The 25396-nt window shown below is 43.2% G+C and overlaps 1 protein-coding gene across 1 annotated transcript in view; it reads right to left on the bottom strand.

The window, feature by feature from the left end:
* Positions 1 to 109: 109 nt before the first annotated feature.
* IQGAP1 (IQ motif containing GTPase activating protein 1) overlaps positions 110 to 25396 on the bottom strand; it is a 105661-nt gene continuing 80374 nt past the window's right edge. The window contains exons 20-38 of the mRNA XM_040257475.1: positions 24722 to 24805; positions 24545 to 24616; positions 24380 to 24449; positions 23778 to 23986; positions 22534 to 22689; positions 22134 to 22297; positions 20826 to 21050; positions 18499 to 18639; positions 18324 to 18408; positions 16370 to 16602; positions 15427 to 15559; positions 14257 to 14359; positions 13459 to 13594; positions 13014 to 13101; positions 10802 to 11014; positions 9920 to 10086; positions 7842 to 7964; positions 4018 to 4126; positions 110 to 1677 (exon numbers count right to left, since the gene is read on the bottom strand). Coding sequence (XP_040113409.1) covers positions 1564 to 1677; positions 4018 to 4126; positions 7842 to 7964; positions 9920 to 10086; positions 10802 to 11014; positions 13014 to 13101; positions 13459 to 13594; positions 14257 to 14359; positions 15427 to 15559; positions 16370 to 16602; positions 18324 to 18408; positions 18499 to 18639; positions 20826 to 21050; positions 22134 to 22297; positions 22534 to 22689; positions 23778 to 23986; positions 24380 to 24449; positions 24545 to 24616; positions 24722 to 24805 — 2625 coding nt within the window. The 3' untranslated portion in view covers positions 110 to 1563. The remainder of the gene's footprint in view (positions 1678 to 4017; positions 4127 to 7841; positions 7965 to 9919; positions 10087 to 10801; positions 11015 to 13013; positions 13102 to 13458; positions 13595 to 14256; positions 14360 to 15426; positions 15560 to 16369; positions 16603 to 18323; positions 18409 to 18498; positions 18640 to 20825; positions 21051 to 22133; positions 22298 to 22533; positions 22690 to 23777; positions 23987 to 24379; positions 24450 to 24544; positions 24617 to 24721; positions 24806 to 25396) is intronic.

Genomic DNA, 25396 nt, shown 5'->3' with positions numbered 1-25396 from the left:
CAGCACTTAACATCTGTAACTGGGACACGTCTCATGATTTGTTATCAATGAAGACAGTTAAAGACACACTTCCAGCACTTAACATCTGTAACTGGGACACGTCTCATGATTTGTTATCAATGAAGACAGTTTATTGGCTTTAAATATACACCAGTAAATGTTTAACTGTTAGTTTATGTTTTACGATAAAAGAACACTGAACCAAAACATCAGAGGAAATGAGGCTCAGTAGCATGATTTCAATATATTTTCCTGGATAAAAAGACTGTTTTAAAAAAGTACATGACTTTTAATCTAAGAATGAAAGCTCCATGAGCTCAGTGTTTAGCACTGAATTGTTTGTGACTAAATTTAAAAAACAGAGTTCATAAAATAAAGGCATAGTGTGGGCAGCAAGAGAAAAGACCAAAAAAAAAAGGGGGCGGGCAGATTTTAATATCACGTGTAACATCGCTTGGCTGCTTTTGTTTGGTTTTGTTTCAGTCTGTTTAAGGCAGGATAATCTCTCTGCAACCCTGCAGATAAACCCTAGTGTTTTAGCTATAAGAAAGTTTTAAGAGTTCAGATATACAGATAAGCCAATTAAAAAAAAAAAAAACCCAAACCGTTTTCTTACAGTATTCTAAAGACTTTTGAAGCATTATATAAATCTTTAAAATTCCTATCACCCCCACTTTAAGAAATAAATCTACACTTTCATAAGGCACTCTTAAGACATAAAACAGCTTTGAAAACAGTTACATTCTACGCTAGGGAAAACCCATTCCTTTGCCATAGGGATGGAGTGGACCGTTTGCCTGAAACTAGTCAATCTTTTGCACCAACAGAAACAAGCAGGTGTTCAGACCATTCTGAATTTACCTAAATAGCTTAATTTTAACAATGGGACTCTCCCATCCACTGATGAGAACTGCCCAAATTTAATGGTGAAATTTAAAAACAATATCCCTCTCTTTCTAGAAAATGCTTCCTTTGAACACAGAACAGTGACTTCTATTAGCTCCCGCCATAAAGGAAGACAGAATGGAAGACAACCAAAGCCTCCCCATATCCTTCAATTTTACTGATGGAACAGTAATATAAAGGAACTTCACTTTCAAGAGACAACCTAGTAAGTATGGATAATCTAACATTTTAACTGTGTGTCTTCTAAGTATGCACGTTATTGGGCTATTGGCTTCCACTTCTAAACAGCAAGTATTCAAATCCCACCGTCCCTATTGCTAATAGAAACAAACACCAAAGCTTACAATATAGTAATGCAACCTCTAAGACTGTAACAACGTGAGAGATTTTAGGATAGTTCCCACTCTTCCCTAACAGAAGAGAATGAAGGAACAAGATGGGTCAGACTGGGCCTGAAATACAATTTCACTATGAAGAAAGGATAACCAATGTCCCTGTTGAGCGGGAGGAGTTAAACTTGTGGAGTTGGGGGCGATATTAGACTGAGGCAATGGTGTGGGCTGGGTCTTTGTTTCCAAGAAGTAAAGAAGGACCTTCAGAAAGGCTGCTGCTGGGCACTTCTTTCTTCATCCTTCTGGGCTGGAAGCAAATGCTCTGTTACTTCTCATAGAACTTCTTGTTGAGAAGGAAGATGAGGAGGTTGACATTGACTTTAGCTCTGTCAAATAATTTCATGACAGCGACTCCTTCATACTGTAGCTGAAGCAGGTCCTGTTCAAAAAAAACATTCTGATGGTTAATCAAGTCCGTGGGACAAGAAAAGGAGGGACATGAGTAGGGAGGGGTCCGGAAGGGACAAGGCCTGCCTTGTGTGCCAGATGTGAGCTGGGGTGAGACACAAGTCCCCAGCTATGGAATTGCCTGCTGCGGCCTGTTAGCCTAAGTGACATGTCGCCTGGAGAAGGTGATGGCGTTTCAATCCATGATGAGACATAATAACCCTGAACACAAGATAAGGCCAGTAATGTCATCTCAGCACTATCTACTAGAGTCTTCATTTCCTTCTCAAATGACAGAGCTTTCCTATCCTGGACGCGACGGGGAAGAGAAGACTAAATGTTTTTTACATTTACTATATGCTCCTCAGTGTAGGAGCGTGTTATACGATGTCTGTTTAAGTCCTGTCAGAAATCTGCCAGGGGTGATTATCTCAGATTTAAAGATGAGGCTGCTGAGGCTGGGGGATGTTAAATGACCTGCCCAACAGAACAGAGCTGGACGTGGTGAATCTGGATCTGACAGCTAAGCCCTGTTTCTCTACTTCCCTCCACTGTCCAGAACAAATCGAGGAAATCAGTGGTCTCACACCGAAACTCTGGAAGAGTGGTAGTGAAAAAGCAGCAATCCAAAGGCCAGAAGGCAGGACTTCACAGTGGTCCAGCAGTTAAAACTTCACCTTCCAAAGCAGGGGGTGTGGGTTCGATCCCTGGGTGGGGTGGGAGGACCAAGATCCCACATGGCACAGGGCCAAAAAAACCCAAAACATAAAACAGAAACAATACTGTAACAAATTCAATAGACTGCAAAAAAAATATTTAAAAAAGAGAGGGGCTGGAAGGGACCCCAAAAGTTCAACCAATTCATCTTTTGGAAAAATCTTAGCGGCCCCAGTTGGACAAAGACCCTGGTATGTCATCTGAACTGTAACATCTCGCACCTGGTGGTCATTCCATAGCTAATGACTCTGTGCGTGGAGTGATACGCTGAGGCAGAATGGGCAGCCAACACAAATTTGGTGAAACTGAGGGAATAAGAGGCTCTTTTTTGCGTAAGGACTTGAGTTAGCTGGGTGCATCATGAAATCATTTCACATCTGTACAGTTATTGTTTTGAGGGTCTACTGGTCATTGAGAAGGAGACAGAGAAATACTACCTGTCCTTAAGGAGTCTGCAGTTTGGAAGTCGAGAGGAAAGTAAGTTGATGCCAGTAGTGAACAGGGGCTGGCTCTATAGGCTATGGAGGTGAGGGAGAAACTGACTGTGGTGTGGCTGGTGGGGCAAGTTTTAGGTGCGGTAACGACATCAAAGTCCTCAATAAATGACAAAGGAAGAAAGCGGGGGAAAACTCCCAACGAAGTGGGAGCGACATGTGCACGAGCCCGAATTTCCTTTCAGGCTGCCCAGCCTGACGGGGTGCAGCCGTCTGAGGAACATAAGCTGGGCACCAACCCCAAAGCACTGTGCTCACAGAACTAATGGGAGCTGGATGTTACCTAGGAGTCCGCTCACCGCCCTTCCATTTTTTAATGCAAAAAGAAAAGAGAGATGTTTCAAAATAAAAATTAGGGATAGTGATGTTACAAAATGATTCACTGCAGCATTCTTGAATTTAAAAAGGGATTCAGAGGGGAATTCCCTGGTGGTCCAGTAGTTAGGACTTGGTGCTTTTATTGCCCAGGGCCTGGGTTCAATTCCTGGTGGGGGAACTAAGATCCCAAAGCAGTGTGGTGTGGCCAAAAAAGAGTCATATTGCATAACAGCTTCAGACTGGAAACCCAGGCCCATCATTTATTTTTTTCATTCTGATGTAACTCACGCTGTTTGTCTGCTATTTGTTCTGTGATCCCTATTTATTAACTTAGATTCAGTAAAAAAGTTGCTTTCTCTCAAAAAAAAAAAGTTCCCAAAATATAAATAAAGTGAAATTCAGTTTACAAAGATGCAATTTATACACATCTTGTCAGAAGTATACCTTTAAACCCCTTATATCAAATCAAAATGAGAGGGGGGAAAAAAGATTTCAAGCTACTGAAAAAGTTCATGATTTTGTACTGTCGAGATCTGTACCTAAGCATTTTGTTCAAATCCAAGGTGTCAGTTAATTTAGTGGCAACCCTAAGTGGAAGCTTCAGGTACGCTCTCTGAAGATGTATACGTCTGCAGAAGCTCACTAGCCCAAACAGACCAAATCAGACACACAGAAGCCCTTGGCTCACTGCCATGTGTGGGCAGCTCTCCTCACATGGGTCTGCTCTTCTCCCCTGTCCTCCCCTGACAAGAACACAACTATCTCACACACAGAGCCGTCAGTTTTAGCTGCTGCAGACCCACCTGATAATGTAACATAAACGTCTCCATTTGAACTCCCATGAACTTGGCCTTCACTTCGAAGTCTCCAACTTCTTCTGTTGGACTGATTTCAAAGATGACGTTTTTAAACCTGTTTGAAACACAACATTATGAGGGTTTGATTTTTGCGTTCTCATATAAAAATATTCTGTGAAGTCTGGAAAGGAGATGAGCTCAGTGTTCAGCAGTGAAAAGGGGGACAAAATAAAGGTGCAAAGTGCTTTCATGGGGAGGATGTGTGTGATATTGATGCTGTAATTACCATCTGCTTTGGGATCTGGAGAGAAGAGTGGCAACCTCTCCTGGGAGAACGTGCTTCCTACTGAGAGAGGCGCTACTGAGGAAGGACACAGTGACCTCTGAAGGGATGACGTCAGGAGTCATCCTGGCCTTCCATGTGGCCACTCCTGAAACACGATAGTGAAAGGAGAATCAAGAGGAAATGGGGCCAGGAGGAGGAGGAAAAGACAGATGTCTGAAAACAAGCACGTCTGAGGACTGGAAATGGTACATAAACAAAGCAGGGGTCAGAACCAAAAGAACCAAGACAGCGGGTTCTCTGGAAGGAGTAGGTGCTATAGATATAAATGGACTGAGTATTACCAAAGATAGACTGCTATTACTGAAAATATTTAAGGTACCACTCACTCTCAACATTTTACATTCCCAGGAGCTTTATGGCACCAGAAGGTGGGAGCAAGCTGTTCTCCAGGTGATCAAAGTGTGTCACCCCAGATTTCCAAAACTCAACTATGGAGCAAACTGCTCTATTATAAACAGAGCTGAGAACCATGGAGGATGCAAAAGAGGTCACTGAGAAGCTAGATGAGAGGTTACAGAGTCCACAGACTAAAACACACGCATTTTACTCAACAGGAGACTCTCATGGGTTTTATAAAGGTATTATTTTACGTAATAAGTAATTTTATTTTAACTGGTTTGGTTTGTCATCTGGTTTCTAATCTGTGGTAGCAAATTATTAAATAATGATAGGTACCTGAACAATAACAGGAAATAATGACAAAAAAGAAGGGAATAAATAATAATGAAACAGGTCTGAAAAATGCATACAGTGCTAATCTAAAAAACAAACAAACAAATAAACCCAAAGCACCAAGGTGCTCAATTGAAAAAATAATCATAGAAAACATAGATAATAAGCCATGTTTAAATACACACACACCCCCCCCAAAAACCTCAGCTAGAATTCTAAAAAATGCACAATTTAAAAGTGCTATCTTTTTTATCTATTAAGTCAAAAATAAAAAATTGCTTTGTTATTCAATGATGGTAAAGAATTATTGAGGTAAGAGTTCCAGAAAAACATCTATTGCTACTTTATTGACTATGCCAAAGCCTTTGACTGTGTGGATCACAATAAACTGTGGAAAAATCTGAAAGAGAAGGGAATACCAGACCACCTGACCTGCCTCTTAAAAAGTCTGTAGGCAGGTCAGGAAGCAACAGTTAGAACTGGACATGGAACAACAGACTGGTTCCAAATAGGAAAAGGAGTACGTCAACGCTGTATATTGTCACCCTGCTTATTTAACTTATATGCAGAGTACATCATGAGAAACGCTGGACTGGAAGAAACACAAGCTGGAATCAAGATTGCCGGGAGAAATATCATTAACCTCAGATATGCAGATGACACCACACTTATGGCAGAAAGTGAAGAGGAACTCAAAAGCCTCTTGATGAAAGTGAAAGAGGAGAGTAAGAAAGGGCTTAAAGCTCAACATTCAGAAAACGAAGATCATGGCATCTGTCAGAAAACGAAGATCATGGCATCTGGTCCTATCACTTCATGGGAAATAGATGGGGAAACAGTAGAAACAGTGTCAGAGTTTATATTTTGGGGCTCCAAAATCACTGCAGATGGTGACTGCAGCCATGAAATTAAAAGGTCCTTACTTCTTGGAAGAAAAGTTATGACCAACCTAGATAGCATATTAAAAAGCAGAGACATTACTTTGCCAACAAAGGTCCATCTAGTCAGGGCTATTTTTCCAGCAGTCATGTATGGATGTGAGAATTGGACTGTGAAGAAAGCTGAGTGCCGAAGAATTGATGATTTTGAACTGCGGTGTTGGAGAAGACTCTTTCGAGTCCCTTGGACTGTGAGGAGATCCAACCAGTCTATCCTAAAGGAGATCAGTCCTGGGTGTTCTTTGGAAGGAATGATCCTAAAGCTGAAGCTCCAGTACTTTGGCCACCTTATGCGAAGAGTTGACTCACTGGAAAAGACTCTGATGCTGGGAGGGATTGGGGGCAGGAGGAGAAGGGGACGACAGAGGATGAGATAGCTGGATGGCATCACCAACTCGATGGACGTGAGTCTGAGTGAACTCCGGGAGCTGGTGATGGACAGGGAGGCCTGGCGTGCTGCAATTCATGGGGTCGCAAAGAATTGGACACGACTGAGTGACTGAACTGAACTGAAGTACTTTCATACACATTTCGGACGCTGTTTGAAAATATTTTGTAACATTAATACATATGAGTTAAAATTTTTTTTCAACTGCTATGGAAAATTGTATGGCAGTTCCTAAAAATATTAAAAATAGACTTTATCATATGATCCAGTAATTTCACTTCTAGGTTTACATCAAAAAGAATTGAAAGCAGGGTCTCAGATATTTGTACTTCATGTTCAGTGTAACATTATTCACAACAGCAAAAAGATGGAAGCAACCCATACGTCCATCAAGGGACAAATGGATAAGCAAAATGGGGTTCATATATACAGTGAAAAGCGACTTGGGCTTAAAAAGGAAGAAAACCTGTCACAGGTTACAACCTGCATGAACCCTGAGGACATCATGCTAACTGAAAAAAGTCAGACACAAAAAACAAGTATATTATTCCCCTTGTATGAGGCAACTAGGAGTCAGACTCATAGAATCAGAGAGGAGAATGCTGGATTTCCAGGGCTGGGGGAAACGGGAAACGGGAGTTATTATTTAATGGGTACAGTTTCAGTTTTCTAAGATGAAAAGGTTCTGGAGATGGGCTGCACAACAATGTGAGTGTACTTAACACTACTGAACTATACGCTTAAAAGTAGTTAGAAAGGACTTCCCTGGCCGTCCAGTGATTAAGACTCCAACTTCCAATGCATGGAGCATGAATCCGATCCCTGGTTGGGGAACTAAGATCGCACAGGCCTCACGGTGTGGCCAAAAAACTAACTACTTAAAAAAAAATAGTTAAGATGGTAAATTCTATGTTTTGTTTTTTTCACAATAAAAAAAATTATACACTGACCAGAAATTGCATTTTTAGGCATCTATCATAAAATAAATAATCAGAGGTAGAATCAAAGATTACATTATAAAGGTGTTATTACATGTGTAATATTGTAAAAAGCAAAATCAACTTAAAATATTCCACAATAGGTAAATGGTTAAATTAAAACTACAGTATTAAAAATTATGTGGTCATTCAAACTATGCGAAAAATGCTCACAACATGTAATGAGGAAAAAGCTGGATACATGGCTATAAACAGTATCATTCCAATTTATGTTAAAAAAAAAAAAGTAGAAAAGTGAGTGAATAATTTTTATGTGAATAGAGGCCTATTAGGGAAAAGATACAAATACATTCCATTCTATGAAAGACAAATTAACTCTGGGTATTAGGCCAAATTCTGCAGATAACTGATTAGTTAGTCAATTACAAACACACATAAAATATAATAATGATTATCCAGATAAGAGAAAGTCAATAAGATAAAGCTATAACAAAGGCAGAAACAGAAATAATCAATATAAAAAATAAAGTTAAAAAGTAAACACTCACTGATTCACTTGCAGGTCCTCAATTTCCAAAAGAACTCCTTTTTCATGTAGTCTTGCTGCCGTGTATTTTAGAGAGATCTTTTTGCTTTTCTTCCCTTTCATTTCCCTAGGCTTTTTGGAGACCCTGTAAAGACCACATTATGTTACTTTCTATAAGTTATTATTTACTGTGAATCTCTGTTGGTCACTCAAGGATATGAGGTTGGAAAACAGACTTCCCATACCCAAGTGTAAGTAACAAACCAATTCTAAAATGGCAAATGAATGCTAGGATTTCTACTTCAGGGAACTATACAGAAGGGAATCCCACAGGAGTCACTCTTAGCCCCCTTGGCTGTGAAGAGGAAAAAAAAAATACCTTAGAATGTGTCATTTTTAAAAGAGTTTAAGTCAGCATAGCAACACAGAGGAATGGCAACAAGGAAAAAGAAACAGATGTTAGCAGGCCACTGGGATAATCAAGGCAAGATGCGGTAAGAAAAGCAAGCTAGGGAGGAACTGAGAGGAATAACAGGATCTGGGACTCTCAAGGCAGGGCTCTCAAGAAATGGGGCAGAAAAGCTGGCAGTTGTATAAAAGGTAATAATCCCTACAGCTGGCCACTGAAGTATCTATCAAAATCACAGATGCATAAAATTTTGAAGCTGGAAATTACATTTCTAGAAATTTATCTTAAAAAAATATGCCTACATTTGCAAAATGACATATGTACAAGAGGCTATTTGTTACAGAATTTTTTATAATAAGTAACTGGAAACAATGTCAATGTCTATCGATGGAGAACTGACTCAGTGGTTAATTTATGTCTACAATGGAATACCATGCAGCCATTAAAAAGGAAATGAGAACCTAGGTCTGTCTGCTTAGAAGGCCTGAAACAATAATGGCTCTGGCAATGAGCACATCTAGTCCCTAGATTTCGGTTTCTAAATACCATTCTTCATTAAAAGGAACAAAGGATGTTTGGAAAAATAGCTGATTCCAAGCCTAGGGAGGGGAGAATACAAACTGAACCAGAAACACCTTATGTCACAAAGTCAAGGGTTGCTCAGAGAATGATGGGGACATTTCAGAAGGATAGAGGCACCAACTCCATGGGCTCAGTTACGTGAATCTGATTTTCACCCCTTCACCGTCAGCCCTGCCTTACTTTGGGAAGTCTTCAGGGAGGGAGAGAAAAGGCACAGATGGGAAGAGTAAGCAGGCTAGGGAGAGGGGAAGATGATGGGCTAAACACAGTGAATCTGTTGATAGCTGAAAGGTATATGGGTGCTTAGTTTTCTGGGGTTTGAAAAGTCTCAAAATGAAATGTTGGGAGTAAATAATAAACAGCCTTCTAGTAAGCAGAACCTGTGCTTCACCTCTCTGGATTTTCAATTTCCCTCCCTGAAAAATGGGCAGACTGACGGTTTGTGGCTACCACCAAGGAGGCTGCATCAGTTCTTCCTTGGAAGCTGGGAAAAAATCATGGTCTGGGAGCTTGTGCTCAGGAAGTACAAGGAATTTAACTGTTTATATAATATTGTTTCTTAATTGAGTTTTGAGGCACATCCTGGTTTGGGGGCCACTAAATGACCCCTTTACAAGGTTCTTTAATTTCTAGGGCCGAGAAGATACTTTGGAACACAGGATGTTTAGAAATAAGCATCCTTGAAACCCTCCACACATTATTTATTTATACCATACCATAACAAATGGAGGGCTTCCCGGCTCAGTGGTAAAGAACCTGCCTGCCAACGCAGGAGATGTAAGAGACTTGGGTTCGATCCCTGGGTCGGGAAAATCCCCTGGTGAAGGAAATGGCAACCCATTACGGTATTCTTGCCTGGGAAATCCCCATGGAAAGAGGAACCTGGCAGGCTACAGTCCATGGGGTCACAAAAGTTGGACACAACTGAAGTGACTTAGCACGCACGCACACATAACAAATGGAACTAGGAAATTACAAACGATTAGAAGCCAAACCAAGGACTAATGCAATAAACAGATCAGTGTGTTGTCAGTAAAAAGCTCCAATGTCACTCGCTTCAGTTGCCTCTGCTTCTTCCCCTGACATTGATTCTTTATAAAAATACTCACTTGCCCTTGCTGGCTAAGTTATCCAGGCAGGTCTTGATGTAGCTTTTATAGTAGTCCACCTGCTCTCCATAAAAGGTGGCCTTAGAGTTCAGGGCAGCGTACGTCTGCTGCAGCTTCACCAGCTCAGCCTTCCTCCTCTGTCGGTATCTCCGCTGATTCCGAATATCCTGAGACATAATTATTAAAATCACAAAAATAATGATGTCATGTGCTTCTCAAACCATTAACACTAGAATCTGGCAGTATTTAACTCGGCCTTGCTTCACCACATGTTCGTCATAGGCAGCAGTTTTATGCTCAAAAATGAACAAAGAAATTCAGACCTCATCCATTTTCCCCCCTATTTCTATTTTCTAGAGGCAGGGGAAATGGATTACTTTCAGAGTCTCAGAATCAACTTGCAAAGCTTGTTTATACATCTTAAATATGTTGTCAGGAGAGGGAGGAAAAAAATCATTTTAACATAACAAGGGCCAAGCGGCGAGGTGTGTGTGGCGTGCTCTTAGTGTAACGGCAGAGGACGCATAAATTCCTCGGCCTGCACCAGAGCCTCTTACTTGAGAAGACTCACACAAACCTAGGATGTGATAATTGACCTGAAGCGAATTTCTATTGCACAGTTATCACTGAAAAGAGCCAGAGGGATTCTTTAAGGCCAAAAGACAAACTGTTCTTCCTACTAATTTAGGCCAGGGAATAAGCCATGGGAGGGCAGGCTAGGACCTCATGCTGGAAGGGTCAGAAGCGATTCCTGGGAGGAGAGGACCTGAATCGGCCTGTGAACTAAAGGTATGTTGTCACTCGAACAGCCACCGTGCCCCCACAAGCCTCTGAGACAGCTTTCAGCACGGGCAGGCCACTGCTGTCCCCTAAATGCCGTACCCTGGCGATGTCATTGATCAGTTCCTGGTATCTGTTCTTTGGGTCTACGGTGCCAAGCTCTGTGAGCTTCTTCAATCCTGACTGGATCTTCTCCTTCTTCTCTTGAAGACTGAGGTTGCTGTCCTCCTTTATGGTTTTGGACTTCTTCATCTTGTCCGGGGTTTTGGCGTCACGGATGGCGCGTCTCTGCATGGCCCTCTGATGCTCTGTTTCCTACAGCAAGAAAGAGGATTTCGTGGGAGGCCTCCACCCTAACCCACACCGGAGCCTGTACAGCTCACACATTCTATTCTAGAAACAGAGGGTAAGAAATTTATACCCCCCCTGCCCCCCAGCCCAACACATTGACAAACTGCATGAAGCAGAGGCCGCTCTCCTTTCATCTAGAAGAGAAACATCTATGAAGCTAGATGTTGGCACCTTTTTTTTTTTTTAATGTTGACCATTTAAAAAATCTTTATTGAACCTGTCACAATATCGTTCCGGTTTCTGGCTGTGAGGCGTGCAGGATCTTAGCTCCCTGATCAGGGACTGAACCTGCACCCTCTGTATTGGAAGGCGAAGTCTTAACGACTGGGCTGTCAGGGAAGTCCCAAGATGCTGGCTTCTTTCCTGGACTCCGAGGTTTAATCAGGAGATTGAACTCTACTGCATACAAAATCCCTCATTTTTTCCCTATCACATGTGGGATACGGAAACCATTTACTTTTGATTGAAACCTGGTGTGATGAACGTTACAATCACCAATGCAATGCCAGTGGCCGGTGGATGTTTTCTTCCCCCGACCTCGTCACAGCTGGATCACCTGCAAGCCTGCCCTCTGCTTTCAAACGTGCTACAAACGCCAGTGAAGAGACCCTTCTTGTATCTGGTATCTCTCCTAGTCACCAACCAATGTCTGTCTGTTGTGTTCCCACCCAACAAACGAGCCACACCTGCCCTCCCCTTCTTTCAGCACTTTCCTCACAGTCTGGCTATCAGCACCAGTTCTCATTACCATTCCTCTCACCCCAAATCCAGTGCCTTCTCTTAGCTGTTGCCTTGTTCATCTTCTCTGCACTTCCTTGTCCTAGCAAGGGCTAGCACCTCCAAAGGACCCATGGTCCTTTCTTGATGACTGTTCTCTCGCAAAACCTCAATGATCACCTCTATGCTCATAGATCCTAGCACGTGGCTAAGGTTCTGGGACCCTATTTTGAATTGTTTATACTATGGATGTTTATACCAGAAAGGTTGTAATTTTTCCCAACCTGGAGCAATTCCTTTCCCAATATTCCCTTTTCTTCTAATATCAAAACTACTGCTTATCATGTGATATAAAGAACATGAACTGGAGTCAGAGAGAACCAGATCCAAGTTTGGTTCTGCTACTCTAAGTGAATGATCGTGGGCAAGTTATTTAACCTCAAGGGGGTCTCAGTTTTGTCATCTGTGAAATGAGGAACCTTGGTTCAAGCCCCATACCTTCCTGATGCTTTGCTCCTCACTGGCCCCTTTCTTAATTTTTATTATTTTTAAAGTCAAGACCATGGTGAATTTTCAGTGGTTTTCTAATTGTTTCAGTTTATATGTCACATATATCAAACTGTATCATGAATTCACAGAACTCAGGAGCCATATTCTACTCTTCTCTACCTACCAAGGCATTTAACAGAATTCTAACTATAGGACTTCCCTGACGGTCCAGTGGTTAAGAATCCACCTGCCAATGCAGCAGACATGAGTTCGATCCCTGGCCTGGGAAGATCCCACACGCCTCGGGACAACTAAGCCCGTGCTCCAGAACTACAGAAGCCCTCAAGAGAAGCCACTACAGTGAGAAGCCCATGCTCACTGCAAACAGAGAAAGCCCTCATACAACAATGAAGACCCAGCACAGCCAAAAAATAAAATAATAAAATTTTTAAAAATTTTAGAAATACAATATTCAATAAATTGCTGGGCAGACTCACTGATTCTGTCTCAGGTTAAATTAAAGCGCACAGACAGAGTGTATACAAGTGCCAGTGAGCTCTGTGCTCTAGAAACATCTACCTCTGGATTTAGGGACCAACAGCTTTCTCCAGAAGCCCTGAATGCCACCATCTGCCAGTCACATCCAGGCCCACCTCCCAGTGACTGCCTCTCACCGTCTGTGTCAGCCCCGTCACATGTCCACCACAGGAGCAACTGTCCATCTAATTATGGCACACGATAACCCCCCAAACTTTACCTGTTCACTGGTGGCCGGTGTCTCTAGGATTTCAGTCAAGGTCTCTCCCGGCTGGAACCGGATGACATCCACAATTAAGCGTTTTGTGCTGAAAGGAGATTCAGGAGGCATCCACACATTAGCACCTGTCCCGCTGCCTCTCAAAGGGAGTCCCACTGGGCAGCCCTAACACAGGTACCTGAAGCCCCAGGATCACTCATGCAGCTATGACAGAGTGGGCACTAAGGTCAGGATCTCAGAGATGCAACTCGTTTCAGCATCTCATTAGCAAATGAGGCAGGTAAGTTCTGTGCCAACTATACTATGGGAGATGACCAGAACTGTATTGGGCTTAAATGGCCAAGGTCATTTTAGATATGAACAAGTGGACTCGTTCAGCAAGACCAAGGGACAGGCGTGATCACTGGGTTACAGTCACTCCACTCCTCCTCCTTTCAATCCTCACTTCAGTAAGATGGTCCGAGCATCCATTTCTGCATTCTCATCTCCAGGCACATCGAACTTATTGGTCAGTGTGAGAGACACTTCCGTCTTAGCCAGTGCCTCCTTATTTGGGTCATTTAAATTGCCAGCACCTTCTCCTAAAGTTTTGGAAGGGTAGGAAAAAAAATCAATATAATAAACAGAAAAGACACTGGAGAGTAGATGATAATTCAAATAAAAGAGAATGCAAGTTTAAGAAGATAGTTGAATCAGCCAGTATGTACCTTGTGGCAAGGATACCCTTCAGTGAGAAAAAAATATTATGCCAAATGGACAAAGGATCCCTAATAAAATAATAAATGTCTGACAAATCAACACTGTAATATTTCTCTCTCAAAATACCCTGCTCATTTCCTTTACAGGACTTGTCATTTCTAGTTCCATGATTATCCGTATCGCTCTTGCTGTTCAGTCGCTAAGTTGTGTCTGACTCGTTGTGACTCCATGGACTGCAGCAGGCCAGGCCTCCCTGTCCCTCACCATCCCCCAGAGTTTGTCCAAGTTCATGTCCAATGAATTGGTGATGCCACCCAACCATCTCATCCTCAGATGTGTGTTATATCTGAGCATTTATAATATGCATTATATTTGAGTCCATTATCCACTGGACTTCAGTTCCTAACAGATGGGGATGGCACCTCATTTCTTCCCTGATGTGTATTTGGAGCGTGAACAGTGTGGAGACAGATGAGGAGACAATCACAGCACTCCTACCATGCTCCCCACCTCCAGCTTCCAGGCAGTTAAGTGGGAACCTTACCTATCAGGGACTCGATGGTGGGCACCTCGCCGAGGTCGTCCAGCAGCTCGTGGATCGGATCGTTGTGCTCCGGGGCAATGGCATCCTGGTGGTCTAACAGGAGCTGCATCCACACATCCAGGGGTCAATTCCATTCAGACACTCAACCCACCATCCCCGAGCCCCACCCACAACAACTACCAGCACAAAAGACAGACAACAAAACTCCTGTGTTTTCAAGAACTGACAAATCAATCCTCAACAGACTGACCCAAATAAACAGCATGGCACACAGAGCAGCATGCTGGCCTGTGATGCATGCAGAGGAAATACTGGTATTCTCCCAGCACTAGATATAAAGGATTTAAATGCACCCTGCACAAGAAAACTAGCTTCCCTGGCGGCTCAAACAGTAAAGCGTCTGCCCGCAATGCAGGAGACCCAGGTTCAATCCCTGGGTTGGGAAGATCCTCTGGAGAAGGAAATGGCAACCCATTCCAGTACTCTTGCCTGGAAAATCCCATGGACGAAGGAGCCTGGTAGGCTAAAGTCCATGGGGTTGCAAAGAGTCAGACATAACTGAGCGACTTCACTACAGAAGAAAGAACAAGAAAGCTCACAGACTTCAATACCCAAGTTATCAACAACCAGTTCAAATGACTCACACTCATGCTTTCACCTAAAGCTTCTGGTATACAATATCTTTTAATTCAGAGAAAAGTGCATTGGATCAACATTATTAATTCAGGGCCATTCGCCAAATCCTGCATGGTGATGTCGTCAAAAATGACAATCACTGAAATTTCATTTTACTTCCTCATTTCTTGTTCTATATGCCCCCAAAGGGGAAAAGGAATGAATTGTAAAAACAGTATTTTATCCAGTCATTATATCAGAGGTCACAACAGAAATTCTGAAGCCCACCCACGGGGCTTCTGATTCAGCTGGCCTGAGGTGGGGTTCTGGAAATTTCGTTTTTAATAGCCAGCCCAGATGATATTGACACAGGTGGCCTGGGGATCACTTCAAGAAAGTTAAGAAAAATAAGCAAAGGAAAATAAGAAACAAGGCAGATGTGATGTCAGTAAGATCAAAGGATGGGGAGGTATCTGGCATCCAGAGACAGTGGGCAGCGGCCAGAGATGGCAATTAAGACAGAGCAATGGAATCACGTCACTGAAGAACACTTACCGTGTGGGTGTTGATGATCTCGCCAATGGAGATGTAGATCACTGGCTTGGTGAGGGTCACTAAATCGGAGTACTCGTCCACATTAAATTTATCCTGAAGCTCTGGGACATCACAAGCAGTTTGGAAAAACCGCCTGAAAATAAACACAGGAGCCGGGCCCCAACAAGCGCCACACGTTTAAGAAGCTGGTGAAGGAAGGACACCCCACAAACCCTTGGAATGGTGAGTTCAAACAGAAGCCAGGCGAGACGGTTGACTTGAGAGAAACCGCGGCATGTCCATTGTGCTTGACAGCCCTGGGACATTGGTGCTCTTTCCACTTTATTTTAGTTCTGCCCACAAGAACCGCTCAACCATAATTTAAGACAGTTCTCAAATACCAGTTGTCGTTAGTGGACCCAACTCTCGAAGACAACGCCCTGAACTCATGACTGAATGATTAACTTACAAATACTAAAACTACTCTCCAATTCTTCTCTGATTGCAAAGTAACATGTGCCTGATGTAGACGTTATGTTTATGTTAAGTATTGTCTATTTCATAGGAACACATTTTACTTTTTAAAAATATTTTTAAAGTATTATTTTTCATTTCTATTTTGGCTCTGTTGGGTCTTTGCTGCTGCTCATGGGCTTTTTCTCGCTGCAGGACAGAGGCTTAGTTGCTTCATGACATGTGAAATCTTTCTGGACCAGGGATCCAACCCATGTCCCCTGCATTGACAGGCGGATTCTCAATCACTGGACCACCAGGGAAGTCCAGAACACATTTTAATAGCTCGCACATGCTTCTCATCATCATCTGGAGCTCTGAGCGCATCAGGCACGTATCCTATGATACTGTGGTCCAGGGAATTCTGGGTGTGGTATTTCATCTCGTCTTTACCCTTAAAAGTTAGAAACACGCCCACCGTCTTCTATGTACCTCATCCCTTTCCCCTTACCTGAATTTCTGGTAGGACTGGGAGAGGTATTCATTAATGATGCTCAAGTGAGCATTATCTCCCAGGAACATCTTATTGGAAGCTGCATGCTGGAGCATCTTGGCAATGGACCCAAGATTGCGGCGTTGGTCTGTGGTGAGCTGGCCTCCTGCCGACAGGTCAATGATGTCAAAGGCATCAGGAGCAACAATGGCTGGATTCATGTATCGGTAGTAAAGCAAGTTGCCAATAATCTGGGAACAGAGGAAAAAGAAATGGGTGTTAAAAGCCACTTCAACAAGAAAGCCACAAATGACTTTGCTAACAAAACCAGAAAATGTGGCCCTGTGAGGGAAAAAAAAAAACTCTATATACACACACACACACGCACGCGCACACACACACGCGCATACACACGCACACGCGCACGCACACGCACACGCACACACACACACACACACACACACCCCTTTTCTCAAGGCCTGAAACTAAAATGACCAAACATCCCTCAACTGGATGCAGAAAAAAAAAAAAAAAAAAGAAAATAAGAACAGAATTGAAAATCACTACAATGAAAGAACAGATTCAGAAGGTAAAAATGGTAGACATAAAGTCTGTTATTGAGCATTTTAGGGCATTCTTTGTCCACATATCACAGCAGCAAATAAAGCCGTGTCAGCCACATGTACTTTTCATTACCATGGAGGTGGGCACTGATTCTAAGAAGCTAAAACAAATCCTTAAACTTGACCTAGCGTCATCTGTCCAAGCCCCACCATCCTCATGCTGCGGATGTCAAAGGCAGACAAGTTAATGCCTCTGAAATCAAAGCCACTCAACATATATCTCTTCTACAGAAGAATTCAAGGACAGTCAAAGCATTTCCCCTGGAGTTTCATTCAGAAAAAAAGAAAAAGAATTCACCTGAACAGAAAGTCTAGAATCGAGGCCTCACTGTAGGAAAGCAGAGAGCTAGGAGAGAAGAAAAAAGCATTCAGATTAAGGAAAAAAAAAAAAAAGAGGGAGCATAGCTGAGTAAGAAAGAGTTATCAGCAACAGCCTTAGCGCAAACTGTGCTTGCTACCATTCACCTGGCCACCAGCAGAGGGAGCAAGTCTTCAGCAAAAAGACAGGACTCAAAGAAATGCTATCTCAAGACAGAGAAATCCATCTTCTCTACTTGGTTGATAGCCGTGTGCCATTCAAACAACATAGGAACTATACAGGAACTAAGAGAGGTATCATTTACTGTTTACAATCACTTTTTTTTTTTTTAACTTTATTTTACTTTACAATACTGTATTGGTTTTGCCATACATTGACATGAATCCACCACGGGTGTATACAAGCTCCCAATCCTGAATCCCCCTCCCACCTCCCATCCCATATCATCTCTCTGGATCATCCCCATGCACCAGCCCCAAGCATCCTGTATCCTGTATCGAACATAGACTGGCACTTTGTTTCTTACATGATAGTATACATGTTTCAAAGCCATTCTCCCAAATCATCCCACCCTCTCCCTCTCCCTCAGAGTCCAAAAGTCCAATCACTTTTAAAACCTCACGCTCAATGGCGAGCTACTGACAAAATCTATGCTAAGGTCCTTATTACTAAAGGTCTAAGGAAGGGAACAGCTACCCACTCCAACATTCTGGCCTAGAGAATTCCATGGACTGTATAGTTCATGGGGTCACAAAGAGTTAGACCTGACTGAGAGACTTTCACCTTTACTTTTCATTTTCAAGGTCAGGCTTAGTCCTGGAGAAGGAAATGGCAACCCACTCCAGTATTCTTGCCTGGAGAATCCCATGGACAGAGACCAGCAGGCCAGTGCATGGGTTCTCAAAGAGCCAGTCACAACCAAGCGACTGAAACAAACAAAATGAAGGTCTAAGGCCAGGTTTGGTCTGGGCACCTTTCCCTCCAAGGGCTACTATTGGAAGGGAAAGAACGTGCCAGCTTTTGGTCTTACCTTCAGCAGCTCATCCTCACCAGCATCAGGGAACTTCTCATGTAAGGAGTCCTTCAGCACTTTGGCAATGAAGCGCATCCCATAGCTATGGGGTAGACAAAACTTGGTGAGAAGGACCGGGAGCTAGAGGCCACTAGTGCTGGGCTCTACGGGGGCCACAGCGGGCGACACTCACGGGATTTTGTCCACGGAGCTGATGATGGCTGCCAGGAACTTGTCAGTCACAGCCCGCATGTTCCGGATGGAATTGTCTAGCCGAGTCCTGACTTCCTCGTGAGACAGGGCCTGCTCTGGGGTCACGTCGTAGGGCAGTTTGCTGGGAAAGCAAACATTACCCCCAAGTATGTTAGACCATCACTTCATGGCAAACAGAAGGGGAAAAAGTAGGAGCAGTGACAGATTTTCCTTTCTTGGACAAAGGTCCATCTAGTCAACACTATGGTTCTTCTAGTAGTCATGTATGGATGTGAGAGCTGGACCACAAAGAAGGCTGAGTGCCAAAAAACTGATGCTTTCTAGCTGTGGTGTTGGAGAAGACTCTTGAGAGTCCCTTGGACAGCAAGGAGATCCAACCAGATCCAACCTCCAGCAAGGAGATCCCAGATCCAACCCTGATGCTGGGAAAGATTGAGGGGAAGAGAAGAAGGGAGCAACAGAGGATGAGACAGTTGGATAGCATCACTGACTCAATGGATATGAGTTTGAGCAAACTCAGGGAGTCAGTGGAGGACAGGAAAGGCTGGCGTGCTGCAGTCCATGGGGTCACAAAGAGTCTTAGCAAATTAACACAAGTTAGCAAATGAACAACAACATGCCAGACCAACAGCCTGAGGCGAGGCTGTTTCTTTCATAAGCAGAATGACCCAGAGAGGTAATTTTGCTAAGGTAATTTTGTTACACAGAGCTGGTGAACAGTGGGGCCGGAACTGGGGCTGGCGTTTCCAGCTGTGAATTTGGAGCCTAGATCTATGTGCCAGGCACTGTGATGGGCATTTGGAATCAAAGCGTTAAGAGACATGATAGCTCCCTGAGTTCCTCACGGTTTATACGTGTGGGAGAGACACACACGTAACCATCTGTAAACACATCGTGCAACAATAAGAAGCTGACCGGAAGTCTTACAATGCCACAGAGAAGAGGATTCTACTCAGATTGGAGGAATCGAGAAGACGTCCATAAGGAAGGAACGTATGAACTCAGAAATATGGGAGAAAAAAGTCTTCTAGGAAAGAAGATCAAACACAAGGAGGTAAGAGGAGGAGAGATGAGAACATTAAAATAAATAGAGGCCACATCATGGAGGGCCCTGTGTGTATTGCTAAGTCTGGACTTTCCCAGAAGCCAGGGAGAGCCATTTAAGGGACAAGAGATCTGAATTTTGAAGATTATCCCCCAAGAACCTCACGTATGATCTAACCCTACTCTACACCAAATGAGAAACCCACTGCAGACCACACTGCTCACATCTCTAGCCCTCATCCAAGCTAGATAAAATCGGAAACATTTTGGCTCTCTGAGCTGTATTTCCCCAGTATTTCCCATATTCTGGTGACACATTCCTGCTCTGGATATACTCACGTAGGTGGTAAACTATGGCCCGGGCACAGAAGTCTCCTGGATTATGGTAATTTAGTTGGCCTAACTTGCAGTGTTCCAGGGCAGCTCATCATTCGCCCACAGCATCTCCTGTTCCCTCTCACAGAACACAGAGATCTCACTCAGATCCAGGTGTCTCTTCCCACCTAACCCCATTTTTGCGATGCCAGTGTCCTTCCAGTCCTAGGCTCTCTGAGCTCTTTTCACCTGCCAGCATTTGGACAGGAAGACTCTGCACTCGGCAGGGCCCACTGCATCCTCCAGCCTCTACCACGTGACGCTCACCCACTCAGAGAGGCTCTCTCCAACCACTCTAAGTTAGCTCCCACTTGTATGCTTCATCACAGCTCCCTACAAAACTATAAAACTTCACAAAACTACTCTCAGCTTGCAACTTCATTTCTATGTACCTGTCTCATCTCTCCAAACTATGAACAGAGGGCAGGGAGTATGTTGGTTTCAACCATTATTGTATGTCTCATCTGTTATTGTATTTTTGTTTGTTTAATATAGACCATTTTTTTTAAAGTCTTTATTGAATTTGTTTCAATATTGCTTCTGTTTTATGTTTTGTTCTGGCTGAGAGGCATGTGAGATCTCAGCTCCCCAACAAGAGATTACCCGCACCCCACCCCACTTAGAAAGTGAAGTCTTAACCACTGAACCGCCAGGGAAGTCCCCAGTATCATATTACTACATGTGCATTTAACCCACTGTCTGGCACTTAGGAAGTACTCTATATTTCCTAAATAAGTGAAGAAATTACCAACTCAACTACTTAAAGAGGTTTCTATGGAAAAACTATTTGAACAATTACTAACTTTCAAATCAAAGAAATATTAACTGCTTAAAAAGAGAGAGAAAATACTAAAAGCATGAAAGAAAAAGGGGCTGTGATGATCATACCTCGCCTCTCCTGTCTGGGACTCCATCTGGTTAACCCAAGACTTGTAAATATCCACGGGGTCAGTTTTGATGTTGAGGGTCTTGTCGTCCATGATCTCCTTCACCACTGGAGCCAAGATCTGTCTGAGCGCATTCTGGCCCCGGGCGCCACGGTTGAAACTCACAACCATCTTAATTACTGTTGGATTTCCTGTCACAATCTCTTGAATCTGATCTACTTTCGACCTGTAAAACACAAGAAACGAGTTCAATTCAAACTAATCACGAAGCTACCAACTTTCAGATCCTTCCTACTTAAAGACCCCATCTCCTTAAAAACAGAAGTAGCTGGAAAGAGGTGGGTACATGCTCTTTCTCTAGAAACTTTCCCAACTCTCATCTGAATACGGAACCTGCCTGCTGCTGCAGACTCTTATCATGGGAACATGATCGGGTCTCTTATTAGCTAAAGATGAGAAAGTTTCCTGTTTGGATCAGTTTCTTTAAAATTCTATCTTAATATAGAATATTTCTAAAATTACTGGCAAATCTCTTGCTCTATCATCTCCCCAGAAACAGCAACACTTTATATTAGTGTTTATATTAGTTCATCATTAGCATATTAGTTTATATTGTGTATATATGATTAGTTTAAAAGTGAAAGTGAAACTGTTAATTGCTCAGTCATGTCTAACTCTTGTGATCCCATGGTCTGTAGCCCACCAGGCTTCTCTGTCCATGGGATTTCCCAGGTAAGAATACTGGAGTGGGTTGCCATTCCTTTCTCCAGAGGATCTTCCTGACCCAGGGATCAAACCCAGGTCTCAAGCATTGCAGGCAGATTCTTTACCTCTGAGCCACCAGGGAAGACCAATTAATTACATATATATGGTATATGTGTAGTTAATTTGTACTTTCAGTATAATTAGCTTGCATTAGTGTATTACATACATTGCTGTTGTGATTTAGTCCCCAAGTCGTGTTCGACTCTTTGCAACCCTATCGACTGAAGCCCATCAGGCTCTTCCGTCCATGGGATTTCCCAGGCAAGAATAGTGGAGCGGAATGCCTTTTCCTTTTGCAAGGGATCTTTCTGATCCAAGGATAGAACCCACATCTCCTGCATTGGCAGGTGGGTTCTTTATCACTGAGCCACCAGGGAAGTTCTATACTATATATTATTATGTTATAAAAAATAGATGCTTCTTTAGACTAAGTATTTCACACATATCACAGTGTGGAGAAAGGCACAAACAGGCCTGAATCTCTAACTGGCAGCATCTGTGATGGAGGGGAGGGGTTCCCAGCCCTGCAGAAATCTGTCCTTACTTGATCTCCTCCTGCAGGGCTGTCTTGAAGAGCCGCAGGAGCAGGTACTCCTCACGCTGGTTGGAGGCATAGTTGTAGAGAGTGAAGATCACAGAGTCCATGAACTTGGTGGACTTGTTCTGGGGCATCTGGAAGATCAGCTTCGCCAGGTAGGTGGGGTTGGTCTGAAACATAAACCAAGGGATAAGTGACTTCCATGTAACGTGAAGGCTGGCACAGATATTCAAGGCTTTTCAGCTTGAAGGATCAGGATGTACCTGAATAATAAAAGAAAAATAAGACAAGCCCTTTGCTCACTCCTCAGTGGAAATCAGAAAGACTTCCACAGAGATCCATGCATAAGGTTTTCTTGAGAAAAAGTTAACTAACTTTTACAGTACTGATTCCAGGAGCCACTCACCTGCAGTAAATAAAATAAGTGTTGATATGCTTCCAATTTCTCTCTCTTCTCCTTGCTCAAAGCCTTCAGACCTCCCTTCTGTTTATTTAGCATCATCATATCAGACAACTGTTCCTTATTTTTTTTGGTAAGTTTTTTACTGTGGGAAACCACATCCTATAAACAAATATATACATAAATACATATATACATAAATCAAAACACTTTCAAAGATGCAACTCTGGGCATTATGGACAGGTTTTTACCACCTAAAAACTTTCATGAAGGTCTACTGCACTGGCAGATCCCATTAAATATTTTAGAATTACTATCATCTGCTGTTGCTGTTTTAGTCACTCAGTCGTGTTTGACTCTTTGTGACCCCATGGACTGTAGCCCACTAGGCTCCTCTGTCCATGGGATTCTCCAGGCAAGAATACTGGGCTGGGTTGACACGCCCTCCTCCAGGGGATCTTCCCAACCCAGGGATCGAACTGCTTGGCAGGCTGATTCTTTACCACTGAGACACCTGGGAAGCCCCTGGAATCACTACATTGAATCCTATTTTCAGTATGTCAATCAAATCTATTCCTACTCAAGTCTACTTATAAAGAACCTAATCCTAAAAATGTCCACTGATTCAGGAAACCAGCTTCTAGGAGTCTATCTTACAAAGTCTTCTATACAATAAAAGCTACATGTACACTGAAACATTAACTGCAGTATTATTCCATAATAAAAAAAAGTTGAAAATGCCAAATAGTCTGGAAAAAGACATGACTCAGACTACTTCCTGATCAATTATTACACTGTCATTAAAAATATTTGTATAAAAAAAAACTTTGTGATGATATCATATAAAATGTATCTTATCCTCTATATTAAATAAAAATGTAGGATACAAAATGACTGTTAGAGTGGTGGAATTATGGGATGATTTTTATCTATGCTTTTCTATTTTTAAAAAATATTTATCTGGTTGCCCCAGGTCTTAGCTGTGGCAAGCAGACTCCTAGTTGTGTCATGTGGGATCTACTTCCCTGACCAGGGATGGAACCTGGGCCCCCTGCACTGGAAGCACAGTCTTAGCCACTGGATAGATAAGACTAAAGCTATATGATCAAATAATTTCATTTCTTATATAACATGAAAGAAAACATACAGCATTCACTGAGAAAAAGGCCAGCCCTGCAAGGCATAAAGCAGGGAGGCAGAGATATCAAGCAGGACAGTGCCCCAAGGCCCTGGCTGGCACTGGACCATACCTGCAGTGTAATTTTATTTTTCACCAGCAGTCCGATTTTGATATCCATGAGATTGAGGTCATTCTCCAGCTGCTGGTTAGAACGGATAAGGGTAATAACCTCTTCCCGCATCTTCATAAGATCGAGCTCCTCCTGAAAATCCTGGTCACTTTGGTCGAGCAGGTGGACGAATTTCCGGACCACAATCATAGGCGGATCCTCGGCGTTGACTGACAGAAAGAAAGCATGTGTCATATGAGGAATGGCATTCCCAGAAGAAGTTCTGTGTCTTGGAAAGCATCAGCACTGTCTTATATTTAAAAAAGAAAACAAAAGCAGCTCTATTCACACGTAAGATATTCGTTTATTTTTGAGATGTGCAGAGACAACCACCAAGTGCAATCTTCCTGGTCATGCTATTGCTGTGTTGTTATGTGGAAGGCAGATACAGCAAGCAGCAAGACACCAAGCCATGGGTTAGCAAAGGGGCTTCAGTCACAAGCAGCACCCTGCCCCCCAAGCCTTGCCTGCAGGACAAGAAAAGAGATCCGTGGAGAATACCCAGAACCCGATGGCTCTCAGCCACTGCCTCAACTCTTCTCTGCTGAGCCACAGTTACTCACTGAGAGTCTTGTAGTCATCACGAGCTTTGTTTGCCCGGATAAAAGCCTGGATTTTGATAATGTCATTTATCTAAGGGACACAAAAGAAGAAATTTCTCAATTCATCTGTCCACCGCAAACACAGCAAAATTGATTCTATTGGTACTTCTCTCCCAGAGTACTCACATGATCTCGGAAATACTGCAGGCGTTCTCTATAGCGCTTTCTAGCTTGGTGCATCCTTGCCAGAGACTGGATCTGTGGAGAAGGAGAGGGGGTCCCAGAAATGAGAAGAGCCCTTCATCTCTGCACATGTCACGCTCGCATGCCATGCTGACGAGAAACCCTGCCTGGGATACGTACCTTTATAACTTCATCTTTGTGGGAGCGCAGGTAAGCCAAGCGGTCTTGGTATGCCTTCTTCTGCTTGTATCCTCTCCACTGAGACTGAAACCCAAATGTTACAGAAGACGTGTCATTTCCCAAGGCTCAGAGGAGGTTAAAAAAGGTCCCCCAAGAGCAATTCGCGACACAGCTTTAAAAAGGACCACGCCCACCTGTGATGGAGGAGAGAAGACTGGGCTGCACCTCCACCAGGAGAGAACCTGGCCAACTTCCACCTCCTGGAGGTAAGCACAGCGCTGCGGGCTTTTCAAAGGGCATCCACACAGATGCTGTCACTGGCTCCTCACAACCAATCGGTGAGGAATGGAACATAAACATTCGCATCCGCATTTACAGAGGAGGACAAAAACTCAAAGAGGCTCGCCGCCACCAGACAGTGCTGGAGTCATAACTCCTAACCCAGAATTCTCTCCGAGCTTCCCTATCACTGAAGCAAAGTCAGAGTTGCTTCTCTCCATATTCAACCCTCACGTAAAGGAATAGTCTTAGGAGACCGCGAGGTGCCGAGAACTGCCACTGAGCTGGACAACTTACCACTCAATACCATTAAGCACACGCTTGATTATGTGGCAGTAGAGAAAGGGATGGTCAGAAGGCAAAAACCCACTCACACTCGATCACAGGCATTGGACT

The sequence above is a fragment of the Oryx dammah genome, unplaced genomic scaffold, assembly GCF_014754425.2.
Source record: "Oryx dammah isolate SB20612 unplaced genomic scaffold, SCBI_Odam_1.1 HiC_scaffold_16, whole genome shotgun sequence".
NCBI classification, from domain to species: Eukaryota; Metazoa; Chordata; class Mammalia; order Artiodactyla; family Bovidae; genus Oryx; species Oryx dammah.
This window is presented reverse-complemented; position numbering and strand designations above follow the sequence as displayed.